This window comes from Belonocnema kinseyi, chromosome 4 (genome assembly GCF_010883055.1).
Source record: "Belonocnema kinseyi isolate 2016_QV_RU_SX_M_011 chromosome 4, B_treatae_v1, whole genome shotgun sequence".
Taxonomy (NCBI): domain Eukaryota; kingdom Metazoa; phylum Arthropoda; class Insecta; order Hymenoptera; family Cynipidae; genus Belonocnema; species Belonocnema kinseyi.
In genome coordinates, this window is record NC_046660.1 from 85,674,214 (window position 1) to 85,688,871 (window position 14,658).

Sequence of the window (14,658 nt, forward strand, 5' to 3'; positions counted from 1 at the left end):
GGGGGAAGTAGAACTGGAACCGAGAGAGTCGTCTTGGGTTTGTGTTATTGTTTTCATGCTGAGAATAATTAAAGCGATAAATACAAAAAAAAACGATTTTTCTATGTGAACCCAAACTTTTGACCGGTAGTGTAGATCACTCTGAAAGTTTCTGGAATAAATATGAAAAAATAATTTTTTTACGCAATTTTGATTACGTCTTTTGAAAATAGTCTCTATAATCTCATATTCCAGAAACTTTCAGAGTTACCCATGTATTTTTTCCTAATAGTCTTTTGTCCTTTCTTTATGTATAATTTTACTTTATTTCCGATTTTTCTTTAATAAAAATAAGCTTTAATAACTACATTGCAAACGAAATTAGTTTTTTTTTGCAACTGACCATTTTTTTTAAAAATTGAACAATCCTGAATAATAAAATTCGACAGTTTATAATACTGCTAATTTCAAAAATCCCGGTAATAGATAATTCCCAAAGTAAAGTTGCCGATAATGAAATAATCAACAAAAAATACATTCATTATTTTATCACATTTTTTTAACTGTTTAGTTTCGGGAATTTTCCACTGTTGGATATTTTATAATGGCACCAATTTTATTCTAAAAATTTTTAAATTCAATAATCTCATAAACTGTCAGGAATTTTCCAATTCAGAAATCTTAATTTATCAACAACTCTTTAATCTCGGGAACTTTCTATTTTTTATTTTTTTCTTTATCGGGATTTTTCCGTGGCCCAATTTTTTGTTTTTACCTTTCTCAGGCCTCGGAATAATTTCAGAGATAAAAAATAGTTCAAACAGTGTTACAAATAAAAAAAATAGTGTCAAAACAGTGTCATACAATTTTTCAAGTACTATACTTATGTGAAGTCCAAATTTGAACTTTTTAGTCCAAAATCAAAAAATGAGCAATAGATAACTAACTATAATTTTTAAACAAAATTTCCAGTTTTCCGACCTAACAGTTTTTTAGTTAAAAATTGAATTATTTTGATCGAAATTGAACATTTTTGTTAAAAATTCATTGTTCTTGTTTCAAACTTCATTTATTTTGTTATAAATTCATCATCTTGACTTGAAAATTCAACTGTTTGTAGAAAATTCGTATTTTCGGCTCGAGAATTCGACAATTCGGTAGAAAATTTTATTATTTGGTTGAAAATTGATGTATTTTGTTGAAAATTTGTTGTTTTTTTTTTTGTAAAATATAAATTTAACTTTAACCCCTCGGTTGAAAGTTGAATTACTCTCTTAAAAGTTAATTTTTTTGGTTGAAGATTCACACTTTTAGTTAAAAATTCGTTTTTGTATAAAAGTTGATTTTTTTCTAAACTAAAAATTGAACAATTTTTTTGCAAATTCAACTAATTGGCTGAAAGTTTAAGTTTTTTGCTGCACATTAGTCTTTTCGCCTTCAAAATAAAATAATTTGTTATAAAATTAACATGTTTGGTACAGAATTAAGCTGTTGGTTTTTTTAGTTTTTTAAATTGAAAATTAATTTCCTCAAATGAAAATTAAACTACTAACATTTTTGTTAAAAATTGATCTATGTTTAGTTCAAAAATTAAAGTATTTAGTTAAACTTGTTTAGGAACGAAGAAAACATAAACAACAAATTAATCAAATACAATTTGGACAAACATCACATCCACTCTTTAAACTGTTTATTAAAAAATTTATATAATTTGTTGAAAATTCGTCTTTTTGTTGGAAAATAAATCTTCCTGGTTGCAAATCTAACTATTTGGTTAAAAATTTCTGTATTTTATTTTTAAATTCATCTTTTTTGGATAAAAAATTAATCTTATTGGTTAAAAATTCAATTTTTTGTAGAAAACTCATCTTTGCTTGCTAAAAATGCTACTGTTTTATGGAAAACTAATTTTTTTTTTATTTAAGCATTCAATTATTTTGTTGAAAAATCATATTTTTTAGTTAAACTCAACAGTTTTTAATTTATAATTGACTAAAATATCAACTATTACATTGTTTTTGTCGAGAATTCAAGTACTTGATTGAAAGTCGACCGACTTTCTTAATTAATATGACACATACTTTTGGATAACGCAGAAATGAATTTACGATAAAAATTTATTCGGCAAAAATTTTATATTATTAAATGGAAGTCCAAACTTATGGACTATAAAAAAGAAGGGTACGCGGTTAAAAATGTCAGAAAAAACTTCTAATCACTTTACTTTAAAAATCTTGCGATAATTAAAATATTATTAGTACTACCATTATTTTAGTACTTTACGGCGAATTTTTAATTTCCGAATTCGTGCTTATTAATTTTTTTACTAATAAAAATAATCTATGATTATAACAATTCCAGACTTTCTAAAAATGTTCTATTTATATTAATGGGAATTGTTTTTAATTCAATCATTATTGCTAAGTTAGTCTTCGATTAGTAGAATGTTTTGCAATAAAATTTAATTGGCTTCATTTTTTCAAAAAAGAAGACCTGGTTTTCAAATTCAGGCCTGAAAAATCTTTAAAGTCAGGGAATTTTGAAACCAGACTACTATAGCAACTCTGAAATTCTCTCAATTTCGTGGATAAGATTTGTAGGAAATAATATTTAGTTTTTGAATAGGCACTCTATTCTTAAAAAAAATGAAAGCCTGCCTAATTAATAATTTGAAACAACCTTGACAGATTAAGAATCTATTTCTTGACGTGTATCCCAAGTAAAAAGGTGACTCACCGTTTGTCAGGCTTCCTGCTATTGTTTGGCTGCTTGGCTCTAGGATTAAAAGCGGAGACCTCGAGATAAGGACTATGGACCTGAATATTCCCTCGAGGTGCATAAACAGCACCAAGTAAATCGGGTCCGTTGATTCCACCCATCTCAGTATTGTGAACCATATCCGTGTATCGAGCTAAATCAATCCCGGGATGCGGTTCAAGTTTAAACTTTGTGTCTGCATCATCCAGAGGCTGAAGGAAATTCAGACTGAAAATCTCAGCATACATGAGTCCAGCCAGTCCAGCCCAATCGCCCACAGTTAAGCCTTTATTTTCCCAAAAGTCATCCTCGCTGCTGGAAAGTCTAGCAAAAACGTGAGAAGGATAGAGGCGTTCCAACATCATCGCTCCTTGTTGGATCACCACCTGTTGACAATAAAATACTTTACAATCTTAATCTATCAGAAATCTTTGTAAAATCTTTGAAATCTTTGGTAAATCATTGAAATGTTCGTCGAATATTTGAAACATTTTTGAAATATTTGTGAAGTTTTTGAAATCTTTGAGAAATCATTGAATTCTGTGAAATATTTTTAATCTATCCGATATCTTTGCGAAATAGTAGTTCAAATACTTTATAAATATTTGAAAATATTTTTGATTTATTAAAATCTTTTAAATCTATTCGAAATCTTTATAAAACATTTAAAAAATTTTTTGAATTGTTGAAATCTTCGGGAAATCATTAGAGTTTAAGAAATCTTTTCGAAACCTTTACAATCTTTGTGACATATTTAAGAAATCACTTAAATCTTTGTGAAATCTTTGGAAATATTTGCGAAGTACTTCAGATATTTGAAATCTTTGTGATACCTTTTACATTTATCAGAAATCTTTACTCAGTATTTGAAATCTTTCTGAAATTTTTTAGAAATCTTTTAAATATTTTATAAATATTTGATAATATTTTGTTAATGATTGAAATCTTTTTAATCTATTTGAAATTTTTATAAAATATTTTTTTAAATTTTGAAATTGTTGAAATCTTTGTGAAATTTGTGAAATCTTTTAAATCTATCCGAAATCTTTTAAATATTTTATAAATATTTGATAATATTTTGTTAATGATTAAAATCTTTTTAATCTATTTGAAATCTTTATGAAATATTTGAAAAAAATTTTAATTGTTGAAATATTTGGGAAATCATTAAAAACTAAGAAATCTTTTAAATCTATCCGAAATCATGGCGAAACCTTTAAAATCTTTGTGATATGTTTAGGAAATCTTCGAAATCTTTGCGAAATTCATCAAATATTTGATAAATATTTGATAATATTATTGAAATGATTGAAATCTTTGTAAAATCTTCTAAATTTATCCAAAATATTTTTAATCTTTGTGAAATCATTGAAATCTTTAAGAAATCTTTTATATTTATCCGAAATATTTAAAATCTTTAAAATCACTGAAATCTTAATAAAATATTTTAAATATTTGGTATATTTTGGAAATTGCTGAAATTTTTGGAAAATCATTTTAAACTATCCAAAATTTTTGCGAAATATTAAAAATTATTTCGAAATATTTGACACTATTTGTGAAATCAATGGGAAATCATTTATGCCTTTGTAAAATCTTCTAAATATATCCGAAATCTTTGTGAAATGTTTCTGCGACATTCATTTTATCTTTGAGAAATCATTCTGATCTTAGTGAAATCTTTACGAAATATTCACGAAACTTCGGCGAAAATTCTTAGTTTCGTACACGATTGGAACCCGAAATATCTCTTTTTATCAATATTTGTGAAATTATTGAAATCTTTGGGAAATACTTGAAACCTTTCATATCTTTGGAAAGTAATTCATATCTTTGTAAAATCTTTTAAACCTATCAAAAATCTTTGTGAAATATTTTAAATCTTTGAGAATTCCTCCGAAAATCTTTAGAAATCTGCGAATTATTAAAAATATTTGTGAAATTATTGATATGTTTGGGAAATCATTAAAGTTTGAGGAATATTTTAAGTCTATCCGAAATCTTTGCGAAATATTTGAAAACTTTATGAAATCTTTGAAATCTCTACTAAAACATTGAAATCTTTGTCAAATCTATCTGAAAACCTTAGAAATCTTTGCAAAATATTCGAAAGATTTTAAAACATTTGTTCATATTTATGAAATTATTGCAATCTTGGTGAAATCTTTAACAAAATGAATTTTATACCTGTATTTATTATTGATTATTTACTATTTTTGAACTTACCTTGAGATCGTAGGTTGCTAGTTTAATTTTACTTCTGACAACGACCCCAAGTCCCGTTTGTAAATCCTTTCGACGTCGATCAAGTTTTTCGTGGAGAACGGAAATCAAACTTCTTGCCTCCTTTTCAAGAGTTCTGTAGGGATCTTTCGTTTTGGCCAGACTTGCGGCAAAAGGACCGAAACAGGCTTCAACGAATTGTGTAAAATCCCGTTGAGGCTGGGTTATTAGTCGTTCCATTTCTTGTTGGAAGGCTAGCAACTCGTCGAGTTCAAGTTTAGCTTCGAAAGCTGCTAATGCTTGTTCCGGTCTCACCTGTCACAGAAAATATTTATATTTAACGTATATAAACATTTAAAATTATTAGAAAATCACTTGAGAAACAGCAGTTGAAAGGAGAAATTTAACACCGAAAAAAATCAATTTTTGCTCACAAACAATTCAGGTTGAACAGTATAATTTAAGAAAAATTACGACTGGATCTCTCAGATCCAAGAACAAAAATTGGTTATGTAAATATTATCTTAAGTTTAATAATATTAATACTTACTAAATTTAATATTACTGACTTTTTTTCATTTTTATACTTTTTTGAATTAAAAAAAGTACTTACTTGATAATAATAGTCAGAGGCTAGACCAGGCCCGGCGATTCGCTTAACAACGAAACTGTCGCTCGCAGGAATTCTTCCTCTATTTTTTATCACCAGGTGGAACATTAGCGCATCCCAGACAACTCTAATACAATAACGTATCACAGCCACTAAAAAATTGAAAGAAAATGTGATTAATTACTTCTTAACGTTCTTAATATCTTTTTAAATGATTCGAATTTTTCCCAAAATAAAAAAAAACCCACCATTACTGGGACAACGCAAAAATTATAACCAATACTAAAACAATAATAAATATCGTTGAATATCTTTTATATTTCAAAATAATTTATAAAATTAAAAACTTTGCCATTTTTTTAAATTTCAAAACTTCCCGCATAACTTTTACAGCATAGTATTATTGAAATTTCCTACACTAAGAGAAAAAATAATGTTTTTGCACATTTTTAATACGTTTAAGAATAAAATCCATAACTTTATTAGCGGTTTTATTCGATAATTTATGAATTTTTTAATATCCCGCATTGGGACAAATTTTTGGTGAAGTTTCCTAAACCAGGACGAGCTGTCGCTGACTACTCTCAGTTTCGCACATTTGAACGTGAGTTGCGAAATTGCGTTTCCAATACTGAGACAGTCACTTTCGCCGTGTTTTTAATTAAATATCTCAGTATTATTTTAGTGATATATTAAAAATATTATTTATAAGACACAACCTTGCCGTTTAATTGGTTATTTATTCTAAAAAAGTTGTTCAAAGCATAGGTAAGTAATGTAACATAGTATCTAATAAATTTGATGTTTCAACAAAAATTAGTAAGTATGCATTAACATTCAATATTATAGATTTATATTAAATATTAATAAGACTAATATTATCGATTCACTTTTTAAGATAAATTCAGTAAATTAACTTTTCTGTTGAAAATTTATATTTTCAAATTAAAAATATAACTGTTTTAAAGACAACTCATCTTTTTTACTTGAAAACTCAACAGTTTGGTGAAATTTTTTTTTATTTCTTGGCTGAAAAATGTTTTTTGATTATCATTTGAACTATTTTTATGAAAATTCGTCTTTTTGTTTCGAAAACCTATCTTTTCAATCATAAATTTAATCTTTCTTGAGCAAAAATGCAACTGTGGTTGAAAATTAATCTGTTTAGTTTGAGGCTTTAGCAGTATATAACCAAATTTATGAATTTTCTACCTCAATAATATCATTTTTAACAAGACAGTTGCATTTTTCTCAAAGAAAAATGTAATTTATAATTGAAACGACAAATTTTCGAACCAAAAAGACGAGCTTTCAACAAAATAGTTGAAATATTAACCAAAACTGATTTTTCAGTCAATAAAATTTACAACCAAATAATAAAATTTGTAATCAAAAAATAATTTAAATTGTTTCAATGCATTTTTGAATGTACGTATTACCTTGAATTAAGATGAATTCTAATTTTAAATTTACTACCAAACAGTTTAATTTGCAAGTAAATCGATAATATTAGTCTATAATATTAAATTTTAATGCATACTTACTAATTTTATTGAAAAATTTAATTTATGAGTTATTATTAAATTACTTGGCTAAACAGTTGGCAAAATTTTAGGTTAAAATGAGAGGTTTCAATAAAATACTTTAAGATACTTTTTTAGAGTAAATAATAAAACGGTAATCACAATCCATTCTCGCTTTTTCATGTATTCTGTAATAAATTATAAGTAAATTGTGTCATTTTATTTTGACAAAACCCATTGGATTTTCCTTGTCCCATTATTGGCTGCTTTGGTGTCCCACTTGAGGATATATTCCAAAATTCGTGTCCCACTAATGGGCGATCTGATTAGCTTTAAAAATATCCATTTATATTAATTAACTATAAAATTACTAATTGATTTAAAATCGTAGATTTCAAATTATTTATGTCTTACGGTCCAATCGTAAATCGAAAAAATAAATATGAGTCAAAAAAACATGTTCTTCGAAACTCAGATATTTATTTAATAGAAAAAACTCCTTTTGAAACTTCCTGACGTTTCGGTACACATGCGTACCTTTTTCAAAGGTTCTTAACCTAAATAATTATATTAAAGAGTAGTAATTAAAAAAATTAAATATTAAAAATTAGTAATTTTAAAAATTACTAATCTTTAATATAATTATTTAGGTTAAGAACCTTTGAAAAAGGTACGCATGTTTACCGAAACGTCAGGAAGTTTCAAAAGGAGTTTTTTCTATTAAATAAATATCTGAGTTTCGAAGAACATGTTTTTTTGACTCATATTTATTTTTTCGATTTACGATTGGACCGTAAGACATAAATAATTTGAAATCTACGATTTGAAATCAATAAATATCAACGGTCGAAGAAAGGATTGATTTGTTTCATTAAATCATTTTACATAAAATTACTAATGTATTTTTTGTTCTGATCGATCAAACATTATCTTAGCCACTTATTATAATGGTTTTTGTACAAAAAATTCCAATTCCCCATTTTAAAATTGTGTTTATATGTGGGTTAGCTTTTCCTAACTGTCCCAGTAATGGTCAGTTTACCTTAAATATCTTTGAAAATTATTCGTAAATTTTCTAAAATAACAAACCTGCATAATTAAAAGAATTGCCATAAAATCTTTCGGATTTTTTTAGATTTATGGAAATGTTTTGAAATATTCGTTACAAATTAATTTTTCAAAATAAAATAACCAATTTAAATGTTCTTAGAAATATTTTTTTATTCTTCGGGAACCTTTCCAAATTTTTGATCGAAATATTTGAAAATCTACATTTTGTTTTCGAGTTTTATCAATCTTTTCAAGTTTTGCAGTTATTTTGGAATCTTTTTAAAACCTCCAAATATCTCTTAAACTTACTCGAATTTTTTCTAAACTTTTGTAATCTGACAAAATTGAAAATCGTTGCTTCAAATGTGTAAAATCATTTAGAAATAAATGCTATCATGATTTAAAATGACTTACTTGGAATTTCTCATTTACAAAACTGACGGTGCAGAATATTCGCAATCTTTATTAATAGATAAACAAACTGAAAACAGTCACTAAAAGTCATATTTACACAGTGTCGAAAACAATATAAACAATGTATACGCGATCTTGTGACTAGAACTTTTTAAGAAAACGTTATATAAACATTGACATTTATTTGTCCTGTTATCATGATTAATAAAAAATATCACATTTTCCAAAACTTTTAATGAGACCCTGTTTTATATATTTTCGTGGTGAGAATAGAAATATTCTATATAATACGGTGAAATATGTAAATATTTTTATTTTCTTGTAACCAGTTAAGAATACAAATAATGGAAAAAATTAAAGGACAAAAAAATAAGGACGAAATAGTGTTTAATTTGAAGGTAAATAAATTGCTTACCAGTCAGTATCATAAAGGAAATGATGGGACAGATGACAAGGGCGACGAACAATGCAGCAATTGGTTGTAGAAATCCTTGTACGCCGATATTCCAAAGTAAAGCTTCCATCACGACGAGATAGCGATTCCGACTTGTTTCGGGACAATCTAAATCCACGATTAAAGCCATAAATCCGTGGAGAGCTAAAGTCACCAAAGGCATCCTGTAAAAGACAATAATAATCAATATTGCAAACAATTGACAGTCATCTTTCGTACAAAAAAAATGATTATCGAATATTGGACACATACCACATTACTGCTGTGAGGGCAATAAAAAGTGATCCAAAACTGACGAGAATACAAACTACAGGAAAAATGAAGAGTATCACAAGAGTTCCTAGAAGACCTTTCACACCGTAGTTCCACAGTCTGTTAATATGTCTTGTCAGTCCTTTCCCAATAAATCCTGAAAGGAAAGATTTGAAATTGAGTAAACTAAGTTTTTGATAAAATCTTTTTATCTCAGAATTTAGGGACCATTCATAAACGACGTTACCAATTTGAGGGGAAGGGGGGTCGCCAAAAACTACTGTTGGTAACAGGGGGAAGTAACGTTACGAACTTAGATATTATTGAGTACGTTTACTGATGATGAATTGTAACAAAGCTTGCGAGTTTGGTGAAAAAATGGCCCTGCAATGGTACAGTTCAACAAAAAATTACAGTTAACAAATATTTCAAAATGAATTTCATATTTCAGATGTCATCTTTCCCCTGTTCTCATCTTTTCACCTTTTTTTAATAATTCTTTGTTTTCTCTATTTTCAAGGCATTTTCACTTTTTTCCTTTTTTCGCTTAAATGCCTGCTGAATTAATAGAACCCAGTAAGAAAATCCACTTATTTTTGTTTGAAAGGTTGACTATTATATTTTTGGTTCGGAATTCATCTGGTTTGGTTCAAATTTCTATCATTTGGTTGAAAATGTAACTATTCTCTTTAAATTTATTTCTCTGATTGAAGATTCATCTCTTTGGTTGTAACATGTAATAACATTTTTTTTTTTGAAAATTCCTTTTTTTTGGATTCGTCTCTCTGGTTAAAAGTTTAACTTCTTCGTTGAAAATTCTTTTTTTTTTTTAGTTAAGAAACTATTTTTTATCTGAAAATTTAATTATTTCATTTCTGGTTCATTTCATTTTTAGCTTGAAAATTCCACTGTTCTTGATTGAATTTTAATGTTTTTTTACATTCAAATAGTTTCACCAAGCTGGTTACAAATTAACTTTTTTGTTGAAAATTCGATTGTCTACGAATAAAATCGTCTTTTTAGCTTTAAAATTTAACTATCTGTTTAAAAGTTCACATATTTTGTTAAAAATTCATATACTGTTCTTGTAACTTCAATTACTTGGCTGTTAATGCAACTGTTTGGTTAAAAATTTACTTTCCAGGGTAGCCATTTTAATTAATGAAAAAAATCCCGGTAATCTCCCAGTTTTTTCCAGGTTGGAAAACGTATTTCACGGCAAATAAAATTTAAAAAGTCGAACTCTAAAGATAAAATTTTTGTTCCATTCAAAGTAATAAAACCGGAGCTGCTAATTAAAGCACTCAAAGTGGAACTCTTGAATTTTAAACTTTTAAATTTGGAATTTAAAAGTTTTTAAATTTAAAAATGTTGTATTCAAATGCACAATAATGTACACGTATAAAATAGAAGTTACGAACACTTTTCATCTGAACAATTCTAAATTTTACAGTTAAACTGCCAAATTGAAAAAAAAAAATATTTTTATAAATTGTAGAGTTCAAAGATATAGATGCAGTTCCAGAATTAGAGAATTAAATTAGAGAATTAAAAAATTAATAAAATTAAAAATTAAATTAATAAAATTAGAGAATCAAAAACTGAATTTCAATATTTTCAAAATTATATTATTTTAAGCAATCTTAAGCTAGACATATTAAAAACCGAACAGTTACATTTTTGGATAAGTTGAGCACTTCTTTAAAAAAAGTTAAATAAAAGTTAAATAAAAAATCATTTTCAATTTTCCCAGAAATCTGAAAGAAATGCTTTTTATTATTTTAAAGTTTCTCTTAATTAAACTATTGAAATCAAAGTTTGGCATATTTTTTTCTCTAAAAATTAGTGAAATTTGCGGTCATTTCCCGGTTTTCTTTCCGGCTCATAAAATTTCATCTTATTTCCAATTCCAATCATGGAACAAGATGAATTAAAAAAATAGCCCAAAAATGGTAACGTAGTTTATAGACAGCCTATTATTAAATGAATAAATTATTACATACCCGTATCGGGTTCTGTCTCAAAGTGCGTCCGACTTTTGCTGATGTGTCTCCAAAGGGTCGTGAGCCGAGAACAAAGTGTGGGAGTTTGGGACGATTTTCGAGGGAAGAGAGTTCCGTTTAGTTGACTGAGCTCTAAGTCGGGTGTAAATGGTTCGACTAATAAAAGAGCTCTCAAAGAGACGGGACTAGCCCAGGGTACTGCCACTCCCAATAGGAACATTGCATTCCAAGTCCAACACCAGGTTCTCGCTATGTAGTTTATCCATCGCCACATGGGCCATCTGCAATTTAAATGAGCATGGCATAAATAAATAAACATTTAAAAATGTTCAGGTCTGATATAGACTTCAATTTTCAAAATAATAAAAAAAATTTAGAACTAATAAAATAGAGAAATACTCTTTGAAAACTTGAAATTTGATTCCGTTTCAACGATGAATTCGAATTTTAAATTTCAACTTTCTCCAAATAAGGTGACTTTATTTATTAGAATTTTCACATTAGTAGATTTAATAAACAAATTATAAAATGTTTAATTTTGAAGAGATCATTTTAAAAGATTCACTTTTGGACGTCTTTAATTTAAAATCGTTCAATTATTAAGGCTGAAAATTTCATAATACATAACTTATTTAATTTCTAGTACCACAGTTTATCGAAACCATTCATACCTATTAAAAGTTACATTCTAAAATTATTAAATTTGGAAATTTAAACGCTTCCGAGGTTTTATTATAAACTTTTAAACTTCAAATACTATTATAGCTTTAAATTTGAAGCAGTATGGAATTAATCTCAAAGTTGAATTTCTTCAATTTGGAAAAGTTTGAATTTAAAATTGTTGCACTTTAAAGACAGTTCTATTCTCGAAGCAATGAATATTTTCTATTTTTGCATCAATTTTAAATTATGATAATAAGAACATTTTAACAATAAAAATCAATTTTTAAAATAATATAAATGACCAATACTTCTGTACTCTCTAATAAAATGTATTGATATTATCAGTCAATCGATTTATCTTGAGTTGCGGAATTTTTTATACCCTTACATCAACTTTAAATTATGTTAATAAAAAAAGTTTTGCTATAAAAAAACATTTTAGAAGTATTATATAGTGCTAAAAAAACGTTATGAATATTTTTAGAAATCCTTCGGTCAGTTTTGAGATATTAGTGGTGAAAAATAGGCCCTCTGCATTTTATCAATTTATCTTTAACCATCTACAAGTTATCGTGTTCTTAAACAAAAGTGTGACATCCATAAACATGTGTTCCCAGACAATTGCTTAGAACATTGTATGAGATATTTTTAAATTGAGGCACGTTCAATTAAACGAATTGAATTTTGATCGAAATTATTACCACTACAAAGCTTTTTCAATGAGGAAGCAGAATTGATTCAAAGTGTTCAAACCTTTTCCATAGGCAGTGGTTCGTTATTTTCCGGATTATGAAAAAATCCCCAATTGACAGATGTTAAGTAAGTTTTAGTTTCTGACAAAATTATAACAAAAAAACCGCTTATTTATTCAAATTTCGGCTCATTCTCCATACCGTCCGTTTAATAACCACCGCTCATGGTCTTTTCCAGATTCTCCAAAACATTTGTCAAAATCCCGTATGGTTTTCCGGTTTTCTATACTCTGCAGGAACCCAGAGTTTGAAAAACAGGGTTGCCGTTTTAATCAAAAAAAAAAAAAAAAAAAAAATCCCGGTCATTTCTCGGTTCGTAAAAATTGTTCACGGTAAATGAGATTTAAAAATTCAAGCTCTAAACTCTCTAAAGCTAAAAAATTTGCCATTTGAAGCAATAAAAACTGAGCTGTAAATCATTTTTAACAATTTTTAGCTGGAAAAATTAAAAATTGAGCGATGATATTTGTTTACAAACTATTCAGAATCTGGAAATTCTTAAATTTTCAACTGATTCCAAATCGTCTTGCAAAATAAATTTTATTATTATTCACTTGTTAATCATTAATGTACAGTTCAATTAAAAAAATTATTATAATTTACATTCTCAGTTGATCAACCAACAACTTTTTTTATCCAAAATTGTCGATTTCAAAGGCTTCTAATTTTTAATTTATTTAAAACGGCATTTTTTAAATGAAATATTTTCGAATTACACATTGTAAACTGAATGATATAATAATTGAAACGTATACAAATTCAAGTATGTAAAAATAAAAAGTGCATTACCTCGTTGTCGTCGTATGTATTATTTCGCGCTCCACGAGGAAGATGGGTTGATTCGGATCGGCACGAGGAGTCGTGATGGAAGTAGGAGTATTACTTAAAACTGTTGGAATAATTTCCGACTGGCCCTGAAAACTTCGTCTGATAGTCCAGTTCCCCGGAAGCCAAATTTGAGTCGGCCACTGGAAACTTCTCGTCGGTGTCTTCACTTTGCGCAGCTCCTTCAGTAAAACTGGTTCTCTCTGTAAACAAATGTCAAAAATTGATTACATACTTAATTATTTCATTTTTTAATTCAATCAAGAATTCATTCGTACATTCAAAAATATTGAGTATCTGTTTTCATATTAAATTGAAAAGAAACACTTATAAAAAAGAAGTATTGGTAAGCATTGGATTCAGTACTTTTTTCGCGAAAAAGTATTGGTTTTCCAATACTTATTGGTAAAAACGAAATTCAAGGTCTTTTCTAGGTTTTCCAGGGCAATAATTCAATGTTTTCCAGGACTCCTTTTTTGTACAACGAATAATGAAATAACTGTTTGTTATATATGTAAAAAATGTGCCATTTCTTTTAGCCAACAATTTAAAAAGAAAACAGAACCATAAATAAATTCTTAATTTTTTCCGAACATAAGTCGTCCTTGAAATCCTTGAAAACTCTGTAAAATCTTTGTGAAATCTTTTTACATTTTTGTAAAGTATTTGAAATATTTAAAATCCTTGAAATCTTTGTGAATTTTTTTGAAATATTTGTGAAATCTTTCGTATGCATTTGAAATATTTGAAATCGTTAAAGATCTGAAAAATGTTTTAAAATATGGTGTACTGCACCCATTTTTATATTAATTTGAAATCATTTTTAATATGTATAAAATCTTAAAAATCTTAAAAATCTAGTTAACTATAGCATTTTTAAAATCTTAAAAATCTTTTGAAAGTCTTAAAATCTATGTAAATGTTCGAAATAAAATCTTTGAAATCTGGTGTATATGCCTTTTTCAAATCTTTTGGAATATTTGTGGAATTATTCTCGAATCTTTATTTGTGAAATCTTTTTTATTCATTCAAAATATTGAATTATTATAAATCTTATTATTATTATTATTACACCATTAAGCCATTTCCCTTTCGGGGTAGGCGTGACTCACTCGGCAGGGGAAAGGAGTAGTGTGTGGATGGGATAGAGATT

The 14,658-nt window shown here is 27.3% G+C and overlaps 1 protein-coding gene across 2 annotated transcripts in view; it reads right to left on the reverse strand.

The window, feature by feature from the left end:
- LOC117170720 overlaps positions 1-14,658 on the reverse strand; it is a 76,922-nt gene that overhangs the window by 2,675 nt on the left and 59,589 nt on the right. For both annotated transcript variants that reach the window (XM_033357734.1, XM_033357733.1), the window contains 7 exons: positions 13,470-13,708; positions 11,266-11,546; positions 9,263-9,419; positions 8,972-9,174; positions 5,573-5,721; positions 4,963-5,274; positions 2,716-3,122 (listed from right to left, as the gene is read on the reverse strand). In XM_033357734.1, the coding sequence (XP_033213625.1) occupies positions 2,716-3,122; positions 4,963-5,274; positions 5,573-5,721; positions 8,972-9,174; positions 9,263-9,419; positions 11,266-11,546; positions 13,470-13,708 (1,748 nt within the window). The remainder of the gene's footprint in view (positions 1-2,715; positions 3,123-4,962; positions 5,275-5,572; positions 5,722-8,971; positions 9,175-9,262; positions 9,420-11,265; positions 11,547-13,469; positions 13,709-14,658) is intronic.